Here is a 23,724-nt window from a genome sequence, read left to right as displayed (position 1 = left end):
CCTTTAAGTCTGAGACAGCATTTTGTTTTTTGCTGCTATAATGCAGCTAATAAGTTCTAAATTGTGGGCTGTTGGTTTGCTTGCTTATGCTGAGATATTGCTGTGTGAGAGGGAGATGTGGAAGAGAGCAGATGCCCTGTCAGCAGAGCAGACAGTATCAGAGAGCACACTGTGATGGAGGCAAGGAGCACAACACGCACTATTTTTTTTTAGAGAGCATCAGTTTTTTTCTTTTCCCTGACATCTTATAGTTCTGTTTCTGTTTTTTCTTTTGTTTGTTTCACTGCAGTAAAAAATCTGAAAGAGTCAACAAACAAGGACTGCACTGATGCTGCTTTTCAGTTTGAGGCTTTCAAACTGAAGCAGAGCCACAAGGAGCTTTCCATTATTCAACAGTAACATCTTTGACTCGTACATCCTTAGTAAAATAGGAGGCAGGCTAGTGCTGCGCAATTATCAAATACAATAACATGAACCCACTTTGACCTGCCTACTGATATCCTCACTGCCACTCACAACACAACCTATTTTAGAAGCGTCACAATGGCTCAGTGCACAATTCCTGCCCTAAAAATGGCAGCTTTGTGGTTGTTAGGACCCCTCCGAGGCAACAGCATCTTCGGTGCATGACATCTTCCCATACAGCCATGACTCACAGAGCAAAATGTCAAGACAAAGGTTATCGGGCTTCTTCAATGCTGCCACAATGAAGCAAATCTCAGGAGAGTGTCGCCTTCTGCCTGCCCATGCTGCAAAACGTAATGTCTTCCACTGACCTCCACAGGTTTGGATGTGAGGTATTGTTTACAGCCTCGGGTGACCCTATCTTGTCGGCTTCCCTCAATGCAAGCTGTATTCTCGATACCGTCGGGCCACACAGACAAGACTGCACTGCACAAAATGTTGATCTTGCAAAGAAAACTAATCTGGTATTGATTGCTACTTTGCTTTTAGCAAGGTTAAATACTTACACTTTGTTACCAGGTGAAGTGACTGATCTTTAAAACAGAAAAACAGGCTTATATTAACACGTCTCTTTAAAAACACAGTTTAGGGCTAAATCTAGTTGCACATCATTGGACCCTTTTTTTATAAGGTGCCCTTCAGCTGCGAGGGTCCTTGGCATAGTATTGTATGATACCTCAGCCTGGAGAAACACAAGTGGATTAAAAAAAAAAAAAGCATCCACAGGACTTCATTAAAGTGCACACTGAATTCTTAAATAAATTCTTTAGAGTTCAATCAAACACCGCATGCTAAATAGGTTTGATATTCATGCCTCTATTCATTCTCTACAGTGGACTGTAGCGTGTCTGCTAATGTGCCTGTCTTGCAAACACAAATTGCTGGAAAGATATGATAAAGAGATTGTGAACACAAAAAGGAAAATTTAACCAGCACAGACCTGCGCGAGAGAGTGCAGATACATTACAGCTCCCTCGGAGTGCTCTCCATTATTGAATTCATAACCACAATGGTTCATTAGCACTGTGAGTAAATAATAATTGAGGTTGCCTTTAACTGAGAGGGGCAGAAATAAGAGGACAATTAGGCTGCTTTCACGGGGCCCTCGCCTGCTATCTGCTTACATGATAAGGCTCCAGTTCTATCATAATCTATTTGTCAAATCAGCCCTTTAAGTAGGAGTGCTCGCATATTCTTCACGACAGCGGAACTAATTTTCCTCTAAAATTACTCACAAGGCAATGCTGTTCGGATGCAAAAAAAAAGAAACCAAAAGAAAAAAAAGAAATGTGTGTCAAGTGTGAAGGAACAAATAACATCTGTAGTTTGATTCACTGACTGCCCTCTGTTATTTCCGCTGATGGGAGGAAACCCGAAACCATCTGAATCCTGTGATTAGAAGAACTGACAGCTAGAGTGTGTAACTGCAAGTGACGTCTGGTCATCTTTTAAAGATGTTATACCTTCAAAATGACACCAGGCCTGAGGGTCGCTTACCTTTTAGTAGGAGTAGGTGCCCCAGAGGACATGAGCATTGTGTCGTTCATGTTGTTGGCCGCTGGTTTCGGCTGACTAAAAGACAAGATTAGAGGTCTTTAATGCTGCGCTGCAGAGGTCTGTGGTGCTTGTCACCAGGGAATGGAGGAGAGGGCATTTGCATTTTATTAATAATCATGAATCAGCGATCCTGGCTTCAGTTTAATCCAACTGTACCAGGAGGGTGAGGAGGGAAGCAGGAGGATCATTATAAACCACTGAGTGTGTTGCAGGAAAAAAAGCAACATGCTGTACTCCAGTTAACTTAAAATTGTTGCAAAATAATTGACTATTCCGGGAACAGCAAATTAGATGTTTTTGGGCTATTAGCTTAAACCTAATTAACATGAGCAAGAGCAAGAGCAGCAGACAAGAGATCTAATTAAACTGGAAGTCTGTGAAAAACTAGCAAAGGTGACATTGCGGGAGGTAATTTGTGAGAGTAAACAAAGCAGTGGGGTCCATCTGGTGGCTGAATCAGTGGCAAACTCATCGGAGTCCAAACCCCCGGACCACAGAGTCTCATTAACGCGCCGAAATATCACTCTGCACATCTCAGGTCCTCTCAGCTTCACATCCGACACAGAAAACAGCAGAGGAAAGCATTTGATTTTCAAATCCTTGAAGACGCATCCCCAGTATCTTTGTGTAGTTATCAGCTTTGATTCTGTTGTAACAGTTTTATTTAAAACACTCATTACCACATAAAAGAAAATGCAATGTAGAGCACTGTGTCTTATTAAGATTATTTGTCCAATCAGCTTTTCCTTTTTTCTTTTTTCCAAATCAAACTATTTATATCTACATTGTGCAAAAAAGCCACCTTTACCCCCCCACAGCACAGGCAGTTCTATATATTACTCAGCTACTAAAAACAGAAATCAGCACAAAATATATGAAAAAATGCAACAGTACTTCTAAATGCATGCTCCTCGCATTAACGTGGGTGCTCAAGGGGGTCAGTGTGTTCTTTTTGAAGATTCACTGCAATTATTAATTCATTCAGACATTTATGCCCCTCAAGAGTTGCCTAATGGGGTCGTAAGAGACGCAAGTCCGAGTATTTGTTTCTGGGGCCGTTTGCACAACCACAGCACTGCTAATTTCTGGATCACGCATTAGGATAAACAGGAAAGCAAAAGTGTCACTACTTAAACGGCCACGCGCTGCCTTCCAGTCTCCCTGACAAACACTCCGGCTAAAATCCCAGCGCATGTGAAAAATGTTTACCTCTTTTTTTTTATCACATTACAAGAATCCACCCTGAAGGTGAGCTCCAGACTGAGGACAGGAAGCGAGGCGCCACACTTACCTCTGTGAGGAGAGAAAGCACCTGTCTGGCTGGCAAAATACATCCAATTGCTGCTGTTGCCAGATGCCTAATCTGCCCTCAACTGAGCAGGCGAGCATCTCACTATTACACTGCTGTTGTCTCCAAGGAAACTCAGCAGTCATGTGACTTGTGACGACGTAGATTTGCTCTCTCCCTCTCTCTCTCTCGCACACGCTCACTCTCCTCTCTTCACTTCTCTCTAACACAGTGGAAATTAGGGGGAAATGCCTTTTGCTCAAAATACCTCCTCTGCAACCTCTAAACAAAAAAAAAAGCACAAATGTTTTATCATCTCCTCAGCAGACAAGCGCACAATGAACTCTACAGTTTCTACTATAATTGCAATTACATATCCTTACTCTTCCCGTTACCTTTAGTGAGTTACATAAGTCAAAGCTCTTCACAGTTAGCCTTCTATAAATAATCATCAGCCCTTTTTGAACATACCAATATAACTCCTGTGGCACAGCAGGGTGCCATAAAAAAGCTTCCTCTTATGTAAAGCAGTATTTCATTCTCCTCTAAATGTTAGAATGAACTCTTACAGGCATCCCGACTCGTTCACATCAGTGTCTGCAACGCTGTGATTCACTGACTCCCTAAACGCTGATTAAGGACACACAGGCCAGACATTCGGGCAGCGCCTCAGAGGTCAACCAGCAGTGAATTGACACAACATTTAGGCACTAAGAGATCAAAGTCTGCAATGCGCTAAGCTTTGTGTTACCTGCGTGCAGCGAATGACAATGTACCACGTGCTATTTGTACTTGGCTTTGAAGGGGGTACTGGGAAAATTAAGTCTAGTGGCACCTCATGCACACTCGTTCGCCTTATTTCTGAAAAGGACGGCTGCCTTCAATCGTCCTCAGTCGGCTAAAAATAATAAGCAAGCGTGAAGCATCCTCTCCTGCTGTGCTCCTATTTCCCGCGAGGCTGACAGTACCTCAGCCATAAAAACCCAATGGATCACGCTCTCAGTGAAGTGAATTATATGCCTGTTCTCTGCATTTTAATGACACTGATGGAATTTTCATTGACCTGGAGAGTAAAAAAAAGAAAAAGAAGAAGAGGCATAAAACAGAGGAAAGCATTTTAAAATGTTAATGGATTTCTAGGGATTATATAGAGAGTGGAAAATTGGTTACTAAATATTAAACACTGGAAGAGAGAATTTGAGCCTACAGACTCACAGACTTGGTGTGTTCCACATTAAATGCAAAGTACGGCAAGATGCCTATTTTTTGACTCTTAGTCTGTTTTGGTGCTTAAAGTCTTTTGGCAGAAGCGGTGCTAAGTCTGAAGGTAAGAAGCCGCATCCTAGATTTAAAGTTTCTGAGACAGACAGTGCATCCCAAACCTATAACTCCTCTCTAAAACACAAATCCCCAAGAATCTCGCTGACAGTTTGAGTGGAGAGAAGAAATTCACAGCTCAGCTCACTGTTGGTCTTTGCTTTCAGATGCCAGTAAATATTTCAGAATAGTTTCAGAATAGATGCACTTTGTCTGAAGATGATATGAGAGTTTGGACAACTGGGAGACTCGTGTCCGTTCGATTTGGGCGTTTTGATCAAACTTGACTCTCTAGCCTGATTCTGCCATTATTAGTCACTCACAGAAGCTCCGTCAGCCATCACAGACACACACACACACGCACACACACCTAAGAGATCGCACTGATGTATGTCCCCTGCTTTTACGATATGAAACACCATCTCTTCATAAATAACATTCATCAGAATTGGCAAGCAGCTGCAATAGTTTTAGTATTCCAACACTGCATTTCTCTCACTCTTATGCATCACCAGTAAAATGACGTCAATGTAGAATAAAACCAGAAGCCTGGCAGTTTTCCTGTGACTAATTATCTGAGGGATCCATTTCTATAGCCAGCAGGGAACTCGGAATGGTATGCAGATAATTGCTGTGTTCCCCCATCATGTTTTTTTTATTAAACTGCCCATTAAAAAACAGAATTATTCCATTAGCGGCAGAACTCATGGCTCATGGCTACAACGAGGGCATAAGATTTACAATTTGATGTTGGATTTAACGGTACAGTTCAATTTAATTTTGTCCTTGTCTTACAGTCAAACAACAAATATCATATAACATCAAAGCGTAGCTGTTATTTTTCAGTTTTTATGTTTTATTAAACATCACAGATGTAAATTAATCAGCTCTAGAGGTGCTGGGAGGCTTTTAAACTTTAAACTTTCATCTGGAGCCAGATTAGCTAGCTCCCCCATTTCTGGTATTTATGCTAAGTTAAGCTAAGTTTTAAAGCTGCTTCTTCATAATTACTGAAGAAACATGGTTGAAGCACCGCTCTATTCATAGCCACTAACTGTCATTTTTATACTCTGAGCACCTCTTTTCACTCTTTACCACTGCAGTATGTCATTACAATTTAGTCTTCTCTCTCTTAGTTGGTTTTGTCCTGTCTCCCTATTTCCACTTAATCCCAAACTGGTGGAGGGCAGTGTTGGTCAAGTTACTTTAAAAAAGTAATCAGTAACTAATTACTGATTACTTCCCCAAAAAAGTAATCCCGTTACTTTACTGATTACTTATTTTCAAAAGTAATTAATTATTTGTTACTTTTTAAAAACACGATTTACAACCTGAATAGGTGATAAAGTGATAGATCTTTCAGCCCAATTCTACTTTTTCTGCATAATCCATCATACAAAATGTAATCAAATGGAAAAGTCTCTTTTTAAAACTTGTTTTATTAGTTTTAATCATTTAACTTTATGCATCAAGCAAAAATTTAATTATATGCACCATTCTCTGACTGGAAGAAATTTGTTTAACATTTAAACCTATTTTCTGCACATTCCAGCACATAAAATAAAACTATTTTTTGTGTTTACACTCACTCTTTCAAATAGATGCAAGTAAAAGACAGCAGAAAATAAATAAAATCAAAGACTAGCGGTCCTGTTGCTCTATTTTCACCTGTAAAGCAGGAGTGGGGTAGGCGGAGGTTTGCCCTGGTGCAGGTGTGCCGCAGCGGTCAGTGGAAGAATCCGCGAGTTTCTCTGTGAGTTTCCCATTACGTGGTAGCGCACTCTGTGCTTGCTTGGAAGTTTAGGGGTTTTTTCGCTGTAAAAATAAGTTTTCTTCCCACGCACAACGGGCACTAATGTTTTTGTCACTTTTTATGGAATCAAACTCAAAGTAAGGTCAGTACTTTCACGCTTTAAACGCTGCACGCTCATACTCTCTCCCGCACTCGATATATTATCCATTGTTGAGCTGCAGACAGCTGTTGTCACGAACGTTGCACTGGCTTACGTCACTGTAATGAGACATTCTCGCAAAAAAATCACGGTTTTAGTAACGCAGAGCGTGCTTACGGGAAAGTAACGGTAATCTAATTACCGTTTTCGCAATAGTAATCCCTTACTTAACTCGCTACTTGAAAAAAGTAATCCGATTAAAGTAACGCGTGGTGGAGGGAGATGAGTGCCCCTCCCTGAGGCTGCTTCTGGTGGAGGCTTCTTCCTGTTGAAAAGGAGGTTTTTGCTTCCCACCATCACATAGTGCTTCCTCTGTAGGTCTTTACCTTACAGTATAAAGTGCCTTGAGGTGACTGTTATTGTGATTTAGCACAATTTGTTTTTGGTTTTTTTTTAACATAGCAAGGGATTTGTAACATAGAATTTCCATACATTGTAGTTTTCTTTAGAAACCAGAAATAATTTATTTTTAGACACATTACTTCAGAAAAAAACAAAACAAAACAAAACATCTACCAATTACCATGATCAATATTATTAGTCCCTCTGGAGAACCGACCTTTTTACTAAGCAACTGCACAAACTACTGCTGTGTATTGATGAAATTTAACCTTGTAAAGGTTGTAAAATCAAGTTAAAACTGAGAGTTATCTCCAAATTTGCACACAGTATAAAAACTTCGGCATGGGTTTGAGCTGTCACTTGAGAAAGCATCACGCCAAAAACAAAAGAAATCGGTTTGGACTTGAGAAATAAAGAACTGTTGGCACTCACAAAGCAGGAGATGGATATGCAAAGCTATAGCAGCGTTTCCAAGTGTCAAGAACTGGAGTGAGAAGTATCATCAAGAAATTCAAAGAGAGCCACACAGTACGGCACCAGCTTGGCAGAAGCAGGAAGAGAAAGATTTCAAAGACTCTGGAAATAAAGAGATGTGTCAAAAGACACCAGAACAACTGCCAAGACTCTAGTGAATGACTTACCAAGTTGGCAATTGTTGTCTTAAAGACGAAAATCACTCGAACCCTCCACAGGAACAGACTGCAAGGTTGCACACCAAGAAAAACTCAATTTATACAAAAAAGATAACTTCAAGCCTGAAGTATTCTAAGGGCAACGTTGAGAAAGAGAAATACTGGAGTCACTCCCTTTAATCAGGTGAGACAAAACTAGAGCTCTTTGGTTATACTGAAACTGTTCATGCTTGGAGAAAGACATGAGACCTGTACAACCCAAAGAACACGCAGTGAAACATGGTGGTGGGAGTATTATGCTGTGGGGATGCTGCAGTGCATCTGGAACTGTGAGGTGGAAGGTGAAAAGTGGAAGAAGGATATGTGAAGATTTTGAATGAAAAACCTCAAACGGTCAGCACCAAAACTGGGTCTGAGTTATCACTTTGTCTTCCAACACGACAATGATCCCAAACATACATCACTCCTGGTGAAGAACTACCTCCAGAAGACCAAAGTGAACATTACTGAATTATGATTATGTTTCTGTGTGCAAGGTAAAATAAAGTAAGCATACAAAATAAAACTAGGATGTTTGGAAAAGCTGTGTTAAAAAATTCCTTGCTCTGTTTAAAAGCGCTTGGAAAATACTTTAAATACTTTAAATAAAGGGAGGAAAGCTAATAATATTGTCCTTATCTGTATATAAATTAACCTGATTTGAACTGAATGACCTCAAACTAATTTCTTAAACATGGCAACAAGTTCACTGCACTCATATGATCTGCATAGTCACCAGATCTCGCCACATCCAATAGAAATCCTGTTGGATTTGGTGGAATGGGAGATTCCCTTCATGAATGTGCACGTCAATGTGGACCAAAATCTCAGGAATACTCGCAGCACCTTGCTGAATTTATACGACAAAGAATTAAGGCAGTTGAGAAGGCAAAAGTGGATCCAACCCTGTTGTAGCAAGGTGTACCTAATAAAGTGTCCAGTAATTGTGTAACATATAAAATGCTAATGAGGTTCTAGATTTTGTTACAGTTAGAGCCATGCTAGTACTTTTCTCACATCTAAAGATAAGCAGACTTAAGTGTCATGTTTAATGTATAATTTCATACTAAGGATCATATTCCAAAGAACTAAACAACACTGTTATTTCCCCTGTGTGTTGTTTTGCAGATGTATCTGTCTGCTATTTTGAAGACCCGCACAGTTAAATTTGGGAGCTTTTAATCTGAACCAAAATTGAGAATGACAGTCGCTGATGAATACATATTTTGAAGGGTTGTCAGGTTTAAAAGCTTCTTTTCATTGCACAGCTGATGAGAGACGCTACTTCATCGCCACACAAATCAAAACATAAAATCGTTTCTGGAACCAAAAATAGATGTTTTGTTTTTTTTGTAAATGCCCTTTCAGACATAACAATAGAGACAAAAAGATATAAAAAGAAGGGGTCAACAGTCACATCCATTATCCTAAAAGTCAGCAAACACGAATACAGAGTTTCAGCAACCTGAAAATGCCATCTGCAAGAGCATGAGGATGCACTTTGTGTTTAAAACCCTCAAAGGAGATCATAACCATAAGTTCCTGGAATTTCAAAGAAAGAATGCCAAACCTAATTTTTATTAAAGCCCAATAAGCTATTAAGACTTAAAAGTAAAATTATAAAAAGTAGAAATAATCGTGGTATAACTTCCTCTAAGCTATATTATATTCAGTATTATTTAATTAAGGGCCTTTTCTCACTGCAAATTTTAGTTTACATCAGAAAATACTGAGCAATTAAAACCGGTTTTAGAGCTCTAAACAAAAGCCCCAGCTGGTTTCTCTGTGACAGAACTCCATATTCTCAGTGACTACACTGTCTGAAATAATCAACATCATAAAAAAAAGATAGATATAGATATGGATTGCGACTTCCTGTGGCCCCTAGAGATACATAATTCTAAATATATTTTAGCCACAAATTTTATTTTTTATCAATATTAATCTACTTGTGTGAAGTAATTTCATGCTACGCAGCCTACAGTGTGCAAGCTAATCCAATCGCCTTATCTCTCAGTAGGAAGAAAACATCCGGGTCGACAGTTAGCTCTCCCTGTTGTGATGAATTGTAAATTTATGCAAATGTAAACTCCATCTTAAACGCATAAGTTTGGGCACAATGCAGAAAAAGCCCCCTGGCAGTGGGCAGAGTCTGGATATAAAAGCGAATCGGGGTAAAACAGGAAATCATGTGAATGTATTTACGTTGTGTCAATTTTCTTGGTATTCACGAAGCTACTTTCTCCCCTGTGATGCAGTGCACTATCAATTACTCACTGACACTTGCCAGCAGCAAAAGGATATACAGACAGCTTAGATTTATGGTCGTGACTGGAATATGAAGCAGGATTTTGTTATGAAACGTGTTATGGGAACTGTCGAAAGCTCAAATACAAAAGTTGAGAGATTTCCTGCGATCATGTTAACGCCATAGACAAGAACAACCATGGACCACTGTTTTTATACTCAAAACACAGTTAGATGTTGTCTTGGTGGAGACCATAAAGCGTTGGAGTTTCAGTGCAACAAAGAAGACGCTATGTGAAAGTATCTCAGTGAATTGATTATGTTAATAGTACTATTTTTCAGCTGAAATGTAAATGAGTCTTCAGGGTTTAGGACACCAGCAGAATATAATGCATTTTCTATAATGATTTCCCAAAGCCTCAAAGCCTAGAATCTGAGATTTATACCATCGTCCCTGTTTCATTGCCAACAGACTGATGAGGATGACTGCGCTTAACGGCAGCAGCGGCTGAATCTGTGTAGTATATCAGCATTTCCATGGTAGCAAATAATCAGGGACGAGATGTCTGAGCAGGATGGCGCACTATCAGTCATGTGGTGACAGCAAAATGGAAAGATGGAGGCAGTTACATGACGGTAGCAGACTATAGATCATGAGGATACTGATCCTTGCCATGCTGTTAATCAACAAATCTGCTGGAGTTCCCTCAATAATGACAGAGAGAGCAGGAACAAATGCATTGGGAAGAGTACTTACACAGTGTGGGTGAGCTCCTGTGGTCTCTCGGCCTGCTCGGGGAATACGGGATGTGGCGGCTCTCCGATGGGGACGCAGCCTAGCGATTTACTGATGGCATGGCTCAGCTTTTTAGCCGGAGACTTCTGTGAGTTAGGCAAGACAAACAACGCGCCGGTTAGCTTTGCAGTTCTGTTGACTGCTGTGACTGTGTTGGAGTGAAAACAGTTTTACGCTGTTAGAAGTGATTTGATAGGTCAAGACTTTGTTTACTGTGGGAAAAGTGGGGATGAGAAGTACTTGTTGCATACTCAGTAAAAGCTTCTATTGAGCAGGTTCGGTGGATTCTTTAATCCAAATGGCTGAAAAACTGCAGTGAAGCTTGACAGCAATGCTTCATTCAGGAGAAATAAGGGGAGAAACTTCAAAATATAACAAACACATTTAGGTTTGGCTACCCTGACCAATGGTTTAGGATGATTTCAGCACTCGTATTTCACTCTTTAGGAAATTCTGAATTATATGGGAAAAGTATACAGTACTATCCCTAATGTTTCTGATGAGTGATACTTTAACTTCTTAACTGAAGTCACTCATATCATATGATTTTTTTAATTATATTTTCTCATACTGGCAGGTTAGAACAGCTTTTAACATATTTTAGTGCGGTACAAGGTGGTCACCACAACAGATCATTTGCCTTCATCTCATCCTGTCCCTAGCATCCTCTTCGGCCCTCACTAATCCTCTGCATGTCCTCCTTCACTACATCCATTGGTGTTCCTGTTTTCCACCTGCCTGGCACCTCCGTGTTCAACATCCCTTGTCCAATATATTCACTATCACTCTTCTCCAAATGTCCAAACCATCTCAGTGCCTCTCTAACTTTGCCTTCAAAGTGCTTATCCTGAGCTGTCCCTCTGATGTACTCATTTCTAATCCTGTCCCTCCTGATCACTCCCAATGAAAATCTTAGCACCTTAAGCTACCCTCTACTCTGCCTCATGTCTTTCTTTTTTTTTGACCAATGTCTTTAAACCATGCAGTTCTCACTATCAACTTATAAACTTTTATTTTCACTTTTGTTGCTATCCTTCTGTCACAAATCACTCCGGACGCTCATCTCCACTCACCTCTCTTGTGCACTGTCCATTGCTTTGGATGGTTAACCACAGGTATTTATATTCATGCACCTTCACTGCTTCTTTCAACTTCACCTTCCCCTCTAAGCATGACTCCATCTCTGCAGGCTCTCTTCCACCTGCTTCCTACTCTTACTACAGATCACAATGTCATTTGCAAGCATCATAGTCCTTGGAGATTCCTGCCTGACCTCATCTGTCAGCCTGTCCATCACCACTGCAAACAAGAAGGGTCTTAGAGCTGATCCATGATGTAATCCCACCCCCACCTTGTCACTCTTCATGCACACCTCGCTATTGTTGCTGCCCTCATGTTCTGTACCACCATCAAATACTTCTCTGTCACTTCTGTCTTCCTTGTGCAGTACTACAGCTCCTCTCTTGGCATCCTATTATGTGATTTTACTAGAGCCATAAAGACACATTGCAACACATTCTGACCTTCTCTATACTTCTCCATCAGCACTGTCAAACACTGCATCTGTAGCGCTCTTTCCTGGCATGAAGCTGTACTGCTGCTCACTAATTTTCAGCTCTCTTCTTAAACTACCTTCACCAACTCTTTCACTGGTAGCTCTGATCACTTGACTGTCATGTTGACACCTGTATGCAGGCCCAGACTGAGCCAAATGCCTCCAGCAAGTCAGATATCAGAAAGCGGCCTCATGTGGCTAATACATCCTTGCAGGACAGTTCTGAGTGCACACGGCGGACTTTTAGAGACACAGCTACATCAAGGGAGTTGTATAGACCTCTAGGAATACACAGATGCTGTCACTGAATTTGTAAACAAATGCACAGACGATGTGACTGTCATCAGAACTGTCAAGACACTTGGTGACAAGCCACAGCTGACAACTGAGGTCTATTCACCACCGAGGATCAGAGTTATCATCTGGAAACAGCTCAGCCTATAGCATACGAAGAAGCAACTGAAAACAGGAATTATGTGAAAAACTGTCAAATCATTTTACAAACAACAAGGACACGCAGTGCTTGTGGCTGCGTTCCAGACAGCAGAAGGCTATAAACCCACTGTGCAATCAGGTCTTAATGACCCCACTCTACCAGATAACACTCAGCACTCTGAACACAGACAAAACTAAGGACATGATCATGGATGTCAGGAGGACAACCTCCAGTTGTGTCCCACCACTGACCATCAGTGGATCTATAGTAGAGCAGGCAAAGTGCACCAAGTATTAGGAAGTGTATCTGAAGGAAGGTTTGAACTCCAGCGACAACACCACAGCCCTCATTAAGGAGGTAAAACATTGTCTCCATCTCCTCTGTAACATGAAGACATTGAACCTGAAGCGGGACCTCACCACTCCACCCCTGACAGTCTATTACAGAGGCACTACCGAGAGCATAATCATGTCCTGCATCACTTGCTGGTTTGGAAACAGCAGGTCTGAGGAAAGACACAAACTGAACAGGATTGTGAAAACAGCAGGTGACAGCATCATAAATGATCCCTGCCATCTATCTCGCAGCCTGTTTTCTCACCTGCAGTCAGGAAGAAGGTAAAGAAGCATTTTATTCTGCTATAATGATTTTATTCTAAATGCTTCTTAACCATGTTTTATATGATCCAGATATTTTTAAGTACCAATGTTTATTTTATTTATTATTGTTTATTATGGTCCTCATATGTTGAGCTAAATGTTTATTTTCCCTAGGGCAAGCAGAAATGGTATTTAGTTTTTATGCACATAAAAATGATACAGTTCAAGTTCTTTCCCATATCTTCATAGTGTGACTGATTAAACACATCCGTCTGTAGCTACTACAGCTCTGCACATCAACCTTGTTCTTGAAAATCGGGGCGACGTGCAGAGCTGTAGTAAACAGCACTCCTCTTTCTTGCTACGAACCTTAATGTTAGCACAACGTAGTGAGATGTGGTGTAGGAATAAAAATGCATGTCCTTGCCTGTACAATCTCACACTTGTGATTTAACTAACAAATAAAAGTAGGAAAAATAAATGTACTGCACTTGGAGGCAGATAGAGAGCAATTGAAAAATGGATGAGCATCCATTTTTTTCTGTCACATAGCCAGTAATACTGCCAGGTAATCAGGACCGAGGTGAACGGAAAAAGCATCCAAATGGCAACAGCAAACCAAATGGCATGCAGCAAATAATTTCACTGGTGCGCGTACAAATCATACAAATTTATCAGGGAAGCAGGACAACATCCCAAACAGATGCATGCACCTACCCCATGTTATAATTTTCTTTCTTTTTTTTTATATCAGAGAAAAAGCATTTTGTTTTTCTCCGGCATGTCATTCCAGTCCTCAGGCTACAAGAGCAGTCATTCTTCTCTGCGTAAAATCCAAGTGGTATGCGAAATGGGTTCAGACTTCCCATGTTTCAATTTATAACATAATGATTGAGCTTTGGGGGAATGCAGCAACACAGTAAATTCAGTCAATACAATTTTATTTGCCAAGATGAGTAAAACCCTATTAAATCCCTGCTGAATTTGTCTGAAAGGACGAGAAATGTGGGCACATGGTTGCTATGTCATAAAATCAGTCAACATGAGACTGAAGAGATATTGACTTTTCAATTGTATGGAAATGGGAAAAGCATAATGTAAGACTGAGAAATAATCAGAGCCTTTTCCCCTTACCCAAGACGAGTGCTCCTTCATCTGGTGCTGGTTGCTATGGGGACCATTAGCATGGCCACGCCAGAAGCAGCTTTGACAGAGCTGGTAGCCATGGCACTGTTGGCACCGATACCGGAAACCCATCATGCTCTCACTCCGGCAATAAGAACATTCCACCGGATGGAAGACTGAGTGGATAAACAGGAAAACAAAGACACTTTCCTGTCAGAGTGGTGATGTCACTAATCTCAGAGCTACTTCTGTATCTGGTTTGTTTTAAATAATAAAAAGATTCAGATACTTTACGTATGTCAATTTTATGTTACCTTATACTCTATATACACTATATTTACTTGAGAAATTAGTCAATGCTTTACAGATAAAGGACAATTAAAAATGATCTTCTGAGTTGACTCCACCACTTCTGTAACAACCAATAGCTAGAAAGTTGACACTATGACACATCTTTAAGACAGCCCCCCTCCCCCCGCCCCCTCATTAGCATATGAAATGTAGAGAGAAAATATTTTTATTTATTTGGAGAAATAAGCGACGGGAAAGTACATTTATAATTTATTTACACAATTTGTTGTCATGGTCTTGATTTTGGTCTTGGAGCCAAGCCAAGACTGGTTTCATGATTTCTTCTGGCTTTTCTTATAACAGAATTTCCTTGTTGGTTTTTCATGATATTTCACTCACTTTATAAAATGTTACCATGAGAGAAATGTCTAAAAATAGTGAACTATTATTCCTTTCTCAAGCATCTCTTCTCAGTATTAAATTTGGTTTGGGAAAACTTACCATTTTCAACATTAGCAAGTCGGTGCATGAGCGGCAGCCACACAAGACACTGCGGGGGAGGATCTGCCATCAACACATCCAAAAATGTGTTCAGCATGATCTTCTTCTAGATACAAACATACACATGCATCCATTGTTCAGCCTGCTTCCCTCAGGGAAGCGCTACAGGTGCATCAACACAAAAACCCACAGACTAAAAAACAGTTTCTTCCCCAAAGCGATAACCACCCTGAACTCACACATGCACAGATAACACAGCCCCCCCACTTCCCACTTCCTCTATGGACCACCACTGTGCAATACCAATTCTATGTGCAACAACTCAACTGTATATACATAACACTATTTATTACATATTACTTACGGCTTGTATATTGTACATTTTATATATATATATGTTTTTCCCTATGTTAATACTGTCCATATGTACATAGCGCTGCAGAACTGTACCCCCCCCAGCATGTTTACACTGAGTAGGAGATGCTCTGTATCTCATTGTACAACTGTATAGTGACAATAAAGGCATTCTATTCTATTCTATTCTATTCTATTGAACAAGTGTAAAGCACTGAAGACTTTGAAAAAAGTAAAGGAGAAAACTGATTCAATATTCTCTTCCTACCTGCTGAGGGAAGCACGTCCGCACTGAGTGCTCCGTGTAGCCGAATGATGGGCCCTCGAACACGGCTGTGGGGAGTTTCAGCACCTCCCGAAGGAACTGATCGAACTTTGCAAACACCATGACGCCACTGGAGTCGGAGATCTGCGAGAAAATATCTGAGAAAGCAAATGTCACATTTTACTTTTGAGCAAAAACAGGATGCAAACCAGCACTTGACATTTATGTGAATGGAAACTATTGATCCAAGGTACACAGACTCAGCATTAACTTAACGCATTTAAAATAAATGAATACTGTATATATGTTGCAGCAGTGCCCCTGTGTGTTTAACTTGAGTAACTACATGCAGAGCCTGGCATATGTAATTACCCAAAACATCAGCTTTTAAAAAAAGCAGTCAAAATTGTACTTACAGCGTAGTTTGTCAACAATCTTCCCTCCACACATTGTTGCCAGCATGGCTTTCATTGAGAAAACTGTCAACTTCCCATGGCTTTCACTGCAAGTGGAAAGCGTTATCAGTACAGTGAATACTAGGAAATAAAAATAAAGCATTCCAAGAAGCAGAAAGTTGAATTCATAATGAATAAAATATACATTTGTTTATTAATTCTGCTCCTATAGTACCAGGAATTTTTTGTATGATCACAGCTTTTTATGCTTTTCATGCTTCTTTTTTTAATTTAACCTGAAGTTTTGTCATTTAAGAGGAAAAACTAACATTCAGGAGTACGAACAAAAATAAAATTGAAAAATATGACTGCAGTGTTGATTTTGCATCCTTTAGCGCAACGGTCCCCGGGCCTCGGGCCGGTACCGGTCCGTGAGTCGTTTGGTACCGGGCCGCGAGAGTTGAGGCTCAGGTGTGAAATGTATAGTTTTCAGGGTTTTTATCGGTTTTCAGCGTCATTTTGTTATCGTTTTTATCATTAACTTGGTTTTCCTGGGTCTTTTCAGTGTGTTATGAATAAATCTTCTTTTTTTCGGTACCGGTACTAGTTTTATTTTGTTGTATTTATCCGCGACACCTTAAAGGCCGGTCCGTGAAAATATTGTCGGGCATGAACCGGTCCGTGGCGCAAAAAAAGTTGGGGACCGCTGCTTTAGCGTACAAAATGTGAAGAATCTTTAACTAAACCTTAAACTACGGTTGATCGTGGACGTACAAATGATTATTCACCTGCTTTATTAGGTTTCTATTCTTCTTATAAATCGTTTTAACTTGCCTAGCGAGACCAGCTTGTTTCGTCTGAGATTCATTTAGCTCTTGCTTCCGAGCAGAAGTAACAGAGTGGATGAAAGCTCTCCTGCCTAATTCAGTTTGGACCTGAGGGACAGATAGCAAAACTGCTTCCTGTGATTGCAGCAAGTCGTTTCCAAAAGTTTCAGAGATACGGGAGCATGAATAATAACAGAGTGGGACCAGAATGGCTTTACAGATAAAAGTAAACCAATTGAATGGATCCCTGAATGGAGAGGGCAAGCAGCCAATCAATTTGAGTACACAAGGTACAATAATGAGAGAGTGCTTTATGGTCAATAATAAACCTCCCTGATTCAGGAAGCACTGAGCGGATATTAAGAGGAGGGACGTACCGGAAAACATCTCCAGGGTTACCAGACTTTGTCGACCGGTACAGGGTAGCTAACATTAGCTTATATGTTAACATTTTTGATTGATGAGCGGTTTAATATTTCAGTTAGTTAAATGTACATAGACAGGGTCCTTTAATAAAAGTAAATATGCTTGTAAAATCCTAATTATTAGCTAGCTTAGAGTCTATTTGTTATCCTGATCCATACCTACCTAAAATCCTGATTTTGAACCTACTAGAAGTTAATAACATTTTACATTCTTCATCGATTGCTTGGTCATTGATACTCTGTCCTCTGCACCAATCTGTATTTCTGGGATTTCTGAAAACAAGATCCATGGACCGTCTAAGTGCCAGTAATGGTTTTACTGTATTTTGATTATGTTTGGAAATAACTCAGCCATGTATAAGTGTCTACTTAACATCCTGAAAGTTAAGCAGCTACAGGAAATGTTCTCCCCTGGTCTTTTTAATCACATATAACACAACACAAACCAGAAGGAGAACACTTGGAAGTGCCCAAGCAAATCTTTGGGAGGTGGCAGTCTTTCTGTTAGTGTGACAAATCACAGAGTCAGAAATGTGGATTTGTGAAGATTTATGGGTTGGAATTTTAAAACTGCACTTGATTAAAAAAAGGTTCAAAAAGAGCATTGTGCAAAAGTCCAGAGCCACCTCAGATTTCTATATATTTTGCTAGGAAGATGAGAAAACGCTCCCGAAATTACTGATTTATTAGTGAGCTTGAAAGTCAGTATTTAATTTAACCACCTAAATTCGTCAACACAACCTGAACTCTCTTACTTGCCATTTCTTTAAGTAGTCGTCAGGAATAGTTCTCTTCCCACTTCCCGAAGGACATTCAAAGTTAAGTTCTTCTTTGGATGTTGGCTCCCTTTTGTTTAATTCTGTTGAGGTTTGGGCTCTGGGGAGGCCACTCCAAATGACTGATAGTTTTCCACTGTTTTTCTATCCAGGTATGCTTTTACTGCAGTGGAAAGGTTGGGATCATTGTCATGCTGAAAAATGAAGTTGTTGCTAATCAGATTATTTTAGATGGTATTGCATGGTGAATCAAAATCTGATGGTACTTTTCTACGTTCATAATTCCATCAATTTTGATAAGATCCCCCAAAACCACTGACTGAAATGCAAACTCAAACCATGACAGAGTCTGTACTGTGTTTTACAGATAGCTGCAGATACTTTTGTACCTGACCTCCTCCATATATACTAATCATATGAATCCAAGACCTGTTGCCACTGATTTTCATTCCGGTTCTTGTGTAATTTGGCAAACCTCAGTCTTTTATCCTAGTTTCCCTTCCTTGACAGCCAACCTACCATTTCTTTTGAGGCTTGTCAGAGGGCCTGGTGGCGCCAGTGTCCGGCAGCCTCGCCTCTGTCAGTGCGCCCCAGGGTGGCTGTGGCTACAATGTAGCTTACCATCACCAGTGTGTGAATGTGTGTGTGAATGGGTGGATGACTGGTTGTGTAAAGCACTTTGGGGTCCTTAGGGACTAGTAAAAGCGCTATACAAATACAGGCCATTTACCATTTTGCTTTAGCAAACAGTGGATTATGTGCAGGCTCCAGTGTATCTCTTGGGTCCTGTGTAAGGTTTTTGATGGATTTTTTTTACTAGTTTCTTCTTCTATTAAGGGGATGACTTTCGACACCATTGATCTGCTGTAGATCATTTTTAGAACTGTCACTTCTTCTCTTGAACTTCAATTGCTGAGATATTTGGGGTGGCGGGAAAGAAAATCGAACCAGCACAGTATTGTGATTTTTTGCATGGTGATACTGTATTAACCCAGGGACATGAAATATCAATATTTTTTGTTAAAAGAATGACAATAAATAGATAAATAATAAATGAAAATACCCTGGGAATACTACTCAACTGCATGACCATCCTGAGATAATGTTAGCTGAACAAGTTTACACTAAATCCAACACTGGAAAAACACTTAGCTTGATAAAGTACGGAATTGCCAGCTTGACCCATTCAATAGCAGACTGATAACAGAATGATAGCAGGTGACAAAGTTTATGTCACTGTCCTGGGTCAGTGACGCAGTGTTTTTTTATTTTCAGTTATTATATAGTCTTTGATTTCATAATTTATCATTTCTAGTTTCTTGGTTTCTGTTCCTGTGCTCCTCCTGTGCTCCGTGTTCCCTGTGTCTCCTCAGTCAGTGCCAAGTCTGTATCTTTGTGATTCCTAATTCTTAAAGGTTTGTTCTGTATCTATGTTTAGTCATCTGTCTTCCCTGTCAGCCGTGTCCCCTTGTGAAGTCTGCGTTGTCTGCACCTGTCCTGTATTTTGTTGATAAATAGTTATATTTTCTAGAGCTGATTTAGTGCTATCATACCGGTGGTGGGTCTTTTTGTTCCCTCCTGTATGAGATATGCCAGGTTTTCAGCTAACAGCTCTTTGGGAATCACCTTGTTGGTGCAAAAATACTATTTTATTCCTGCCAAACTGTTTTATCTTTGGAATTTTTGGTAAATTCATCTAAAGAAATGAGAGCGACGAATGGCTCAAGACTTTTCCACAGTACTGTATAGATCATCATTTACACTTATTTCAGATAAGAAAAAGCTTTTTTTTTAAGCAATGCATTTTATAAGCGATTAAGAATTGATTATTACTTAATAACTGATTTGAAGCAACAATGTCAAATAGTTGATGGCTTCAGCTCCTCTTTTGTGACAATGTGAGGTTTCCACATGTTTTATATTAGTGGACTTGATCCAGTAATCTGTAGCCACTTTTTGTCTTTTTAACCTATTTATAAAAACTATTTACAGTTTATTGCAAAACTCATGTTGGATTCATCTTTGCTTGTTGTTCTGTTGAATTTTTTTTTTTTACTGCATACAGTAAATTTTCTTGCAGTCCTGCAGTTACACTTATCTTGAATTTGCTATTAGCCAGCAGATTCAAACCATGAACCATCTTGCTGTGAAGCAACAGTGCTAACCACTGCTCCAATGTGCCACCCTCCTTTGATATTATCTTAAAAAGATCCTAAATAAGAGCTGTGCCTTTACTCTTTTGTTGTTTGTTGTTTCTATCCAAACAACACCACCTACAGACTAGACTATAGTACTTCTTTGTGTTGTGCACCTATTCCATACCTATCATATGTGGCCACCATGAAGTTGAGCAGGAGCCCAATGGACTGTTCCACATTGATCTGGTGGGTGGTGGGCAGCCGCTTGTTGAGCTGGTAGTAAATGGAAGACAGAATAGTCTCCAGTCGTGACACATTGATTTCAGCATTGTGGTCCAATGTGTTGAGCCCGTTGTCACGAAAGGCTTCGATCATGTTCCAGACATCCACCAGATGAACTGTGAGGGGGGATTGGCAAACAGACAGAATACAATCAATCAAGTCTGCATTCATGTTCAAACAAATGTTTCTGCTGGTGTTATAACGGCTGAAAAGAGGTGACATTTTTTTTCTTACGGTTACATCTCTTCTGCACAAACCGAAGTTTGCAGGCAGTCCTATAAGTTGACAGTCTGATGACATCAAAGTTTTGAGCTCCTGAAAAATAAGAGAAACGCAGTCTCAAAAAATCATCTATACCTGACAAATGTAATCTGATATCAAAGTAAAAATATCACTTAAAGCTTTTTGAATGTTTATTTAATCAATGATACGCTCTGTGTGGGAGGAATTACACGTGAGGGACCATGCATGTTTGTGCATTACATGAGATAGTGAAAAGACATCTCTCGCAGTCGACTCCACTCACTCATTTCCATGAAGAGCTGTCTCTTCTCCACCATGGCCTTGCCTCGTTTACTGCCTTCCTCGATCATTCTGTGGCACATCAAACACCAGTGCATGCAGCACTTACTCTTACTGTGCTTACTGCACAGCAGCATAGTAATAAATGCAACACACAACTCATTTCAGTGTCAGAAGTCATAGAGATAGGACTAAGAAGGATTTGAATGAACTACACGTCTTGCATACAACTAAAGAAAATGCAGATATATACAGGACAGATGATTTTTGTGGATAAAACGGAATAGAAAAGGATCTGATGTTCAAGTCTAAATTACTTTTACCAGTGGAGGACACACAGTAAGTGATCCATTATATGGCTATAATGAATTATTGAAACACTCAGATGAACCCTTGAATACGGCTGTACCAGCAGGAAGTTTGCAATTTACCCTCTGCACAAAGGACAGCGTTAGTCATCAATATAACCTTGGTCAACTATATAGATGATTTTGCCTTGAAATGTCACTTGTTTATTACTAGTCCATTCCCTATTACTGAGAAGGGACAGAGAACTGAAAAGAAATTATATATACATTATACTGAGAGTGTGCTTGGTAAAAGAATAGCCGTGTCAGAACTGTGACTTTTATTAAAAAGAAGAGTTTAACACTGTCCGAATGATGTTACTTCCTTCATTAGGTATATAAGGAAAAATAAAAAAATATATCCTTTCACATTTGTAGGTTTAATATGAAGCTACAATCAGGTGCCAAATAGCTTAGCTTAGTATAAAGATTTGAAAATGTGGAAATTGTTTGCTCTCCAGCTTCTAAAACTCACATAATTACCAGAATAGGTTGTAGTTTAGGGTGGGTTACATGAGGGATATTTATATATAGTATTCCAGTATTTCTGCATAGACAGCTTTACCAGTTTCTGGCTATACTAGCTTACCAATGTGAGAATGTTATAGATCACTTACGCGATCTGACTCTTGGGGGAAGTGGAAATAACTAGAGATGTGCCAACTGACCAACAAGAGACCAGAATCAGCTGATTTCCAGTGTTCTTTGCCCAGACAGGTGACCAGCCAGTCAGCCTCATGTACATATATGGCTTATTATGGGCCAGACCACAATGGCATAGGCAAACAGTCATATGCTAGCATCTTATTGGGTGAAGACACAAACCTTGGCAAAATAAATCGCCACAAAATGGAACAACAATTTTAATAAGACACTTAAATACCCCTCACCAAGCTGAACATGGATATTTTAAAAAGGCAGCAAAGGCAAAATGGCTAAAGCTATCAGTATCAGCCTCGGTATGAGCAATGAAAGAGTAAGTGTAACTTACTGCAGTTTGGCAAAATTATTCAATCTTATCAATTCTTTACTAGTGAAAATAAATTTTGCATTAAAGAAAAGTATGCTGTCTATTGCAGTTCTTAGAAAGAAAATCTCAAGAAGCCAAGGAAATTGCAATCTCTACAAATCTTTTAAAATATGATGACAAAATCTATTTAGCTCTAAACTCATGAGCACGTAAATAAGAGTAAAAATATTTCTCAATGCCCCCAAATAATTATCTGATACCAAAGAAGAGATACCTATTGAACAGCTTTAACTGTTGCTGCCTGATTCAACTTGACTGTTGACGCTGTTGTGCATTTTCAAACAGGATTCACTGCTGGTGTATGTTTTCTTCTCAGCTCAGCAGGGAAAGAAAAGCCCCCTTTGAAACAACACAGGTTTCATTACTTCATTCACTTCTTTCTCTGTTCTATTTTTCAAAAGCATCTCCATGGCTTTTAATGTTGTGATTCCAGTCACTTCTTTACAGTGTCACTTCTCTCAAACACAGGACAATTTAATTTACCGTTACCACCAATTCTTTTGGACTTGTTTTCTTATCTGACAAAAATAATTTACCGTGAAGACAATTTGCACATGGACACCATATCCTTTCCTGCTTACCAAGCGCTTATATGACATGCTTTACATGTGACATATTATATCACACTGATTTTAAAAGTACTTACCTGCCGCACGCTGTATGTCAACAAAGTGAAGCCTTAAACGTTGACCCTGTGAAAAAAACAAACAAATTGAAAAAGGTCAGCGAGGGTGTCTTGATATTGACTCGACACCACCATTACTACGAGAGATGAGCTATTCCACGCTGACAAAATGTAGTAGACTTTTAAATAAGTAATTAACACCTCCCTTGTCTACCTCCTTCAAGGACTTATTAACTCTCACTTTGTGCTTTTCTTAACCCCCCCTCCATCGCCTCCTGTAGAGATACTGGTGAGCCAGCTAGGGAGCACTCCAGTGCCTGTGGTCTGTGCAAATGATAATTCTCTATGACATCCCGCTCAGCAGTGACTGCATCCTGTGGGCTAATGACACCGACTGAGCTGCAAAGGAACCACTTAATGATGACGGACACAGAGCACATTAGGGATAGCCAATAAGCCATTAGCACTGGGTGTCCCTGGGACCAAGGACTCAAGAGTATCCCAAACATGTTTAGATTACTTGCTTGTTCTCATGGTGAATTGAGGGCGTTCAGCTGATCAGCAAACCATAGAAGCCAAGGTTCGAAGTGTGTAGA

The 23,724-nt window shown here is 39.9% G+C and overlaps 1 protein-coding gene across 5 annotated transcripts in view; it reads right to left on the bottom strand.

The window, feature by feature from the left end:
• Window positions 1-23,724, bottom strand: part of dtnbb (dystrobrevin, beta b) — a 38,492-nt gene that overhangs the window by 12,836 nt on the left and 1,932 nt on the right. For 2 of the 5 annotated variants that reach the window (XM_084914161.1, XM_084914163.1), the window contains exons 2-11: window positions 23,150-23,195; window positions 21,131-21,198; window positions 20,839-20,919; window positions 20,507-20,720; window positions 16,178-16,263; window positions 15,765-15,919; window positions 15,143-15,248; window positions 14,360-14,526; window positions 10,597-10,721; window positions 1,963-2,037 (exon numbers count right to left, since the gene is read on the bottom strand). In XM_084914161.1, coding sequence (XP_084770287.1) covers window positions 1,963-2,037; window positions 10,597-10,721; window positions 14,360-14,526; window positions 15,143-15,248; window positions 15,765-15,919; window positions 16,178-16,263; window positions 20,507-20,720; window positions 20,839-20,919; window positions 21,131-21,197 — 1,076 coding nt within the window. In that variant the 5' untranslated portion in view covers window position 21,198; window positions 23,150-23,195. The remainder of the gene's footprint in view (window positions 1-1,962; window positions 2,038-10,596; window positions 10,722-14,359; window positions 14,527-15,142; window positions 15,249-15,764; window positions 15,920-16,177; window positions 16,264-20,506; window positions 20,721-20,838; window positions 20,920-21,130; window positions 21,199-23,149; window positions 23,196-23,724) is intronic. The other 3 variants (XM_084914165.1, XM_084914164.1, XM_084914162.1) reach the window with 2 other exon arrangements.

This window comes from Perissodus microlepis, chromosome 19, assembly GCF_051167445.1.
Source record: "Perissodus microlepis isolate ML-2025 ecotype Zambia chromosome 19, ASM5116744v1, whole genome shotgun sequence".
Lineage (NCBI taxonomy): Eukaryota > Metazoa > Chordata > Actinopteri > Cichliformes > Cichlidae > Perissodus > Perissodus microlepis.
The sequence above is the reverse complement of the archived record's forward strand: the minus strand, read 5'-3'. Positions and strand labels throughout refer to the sequence as shown.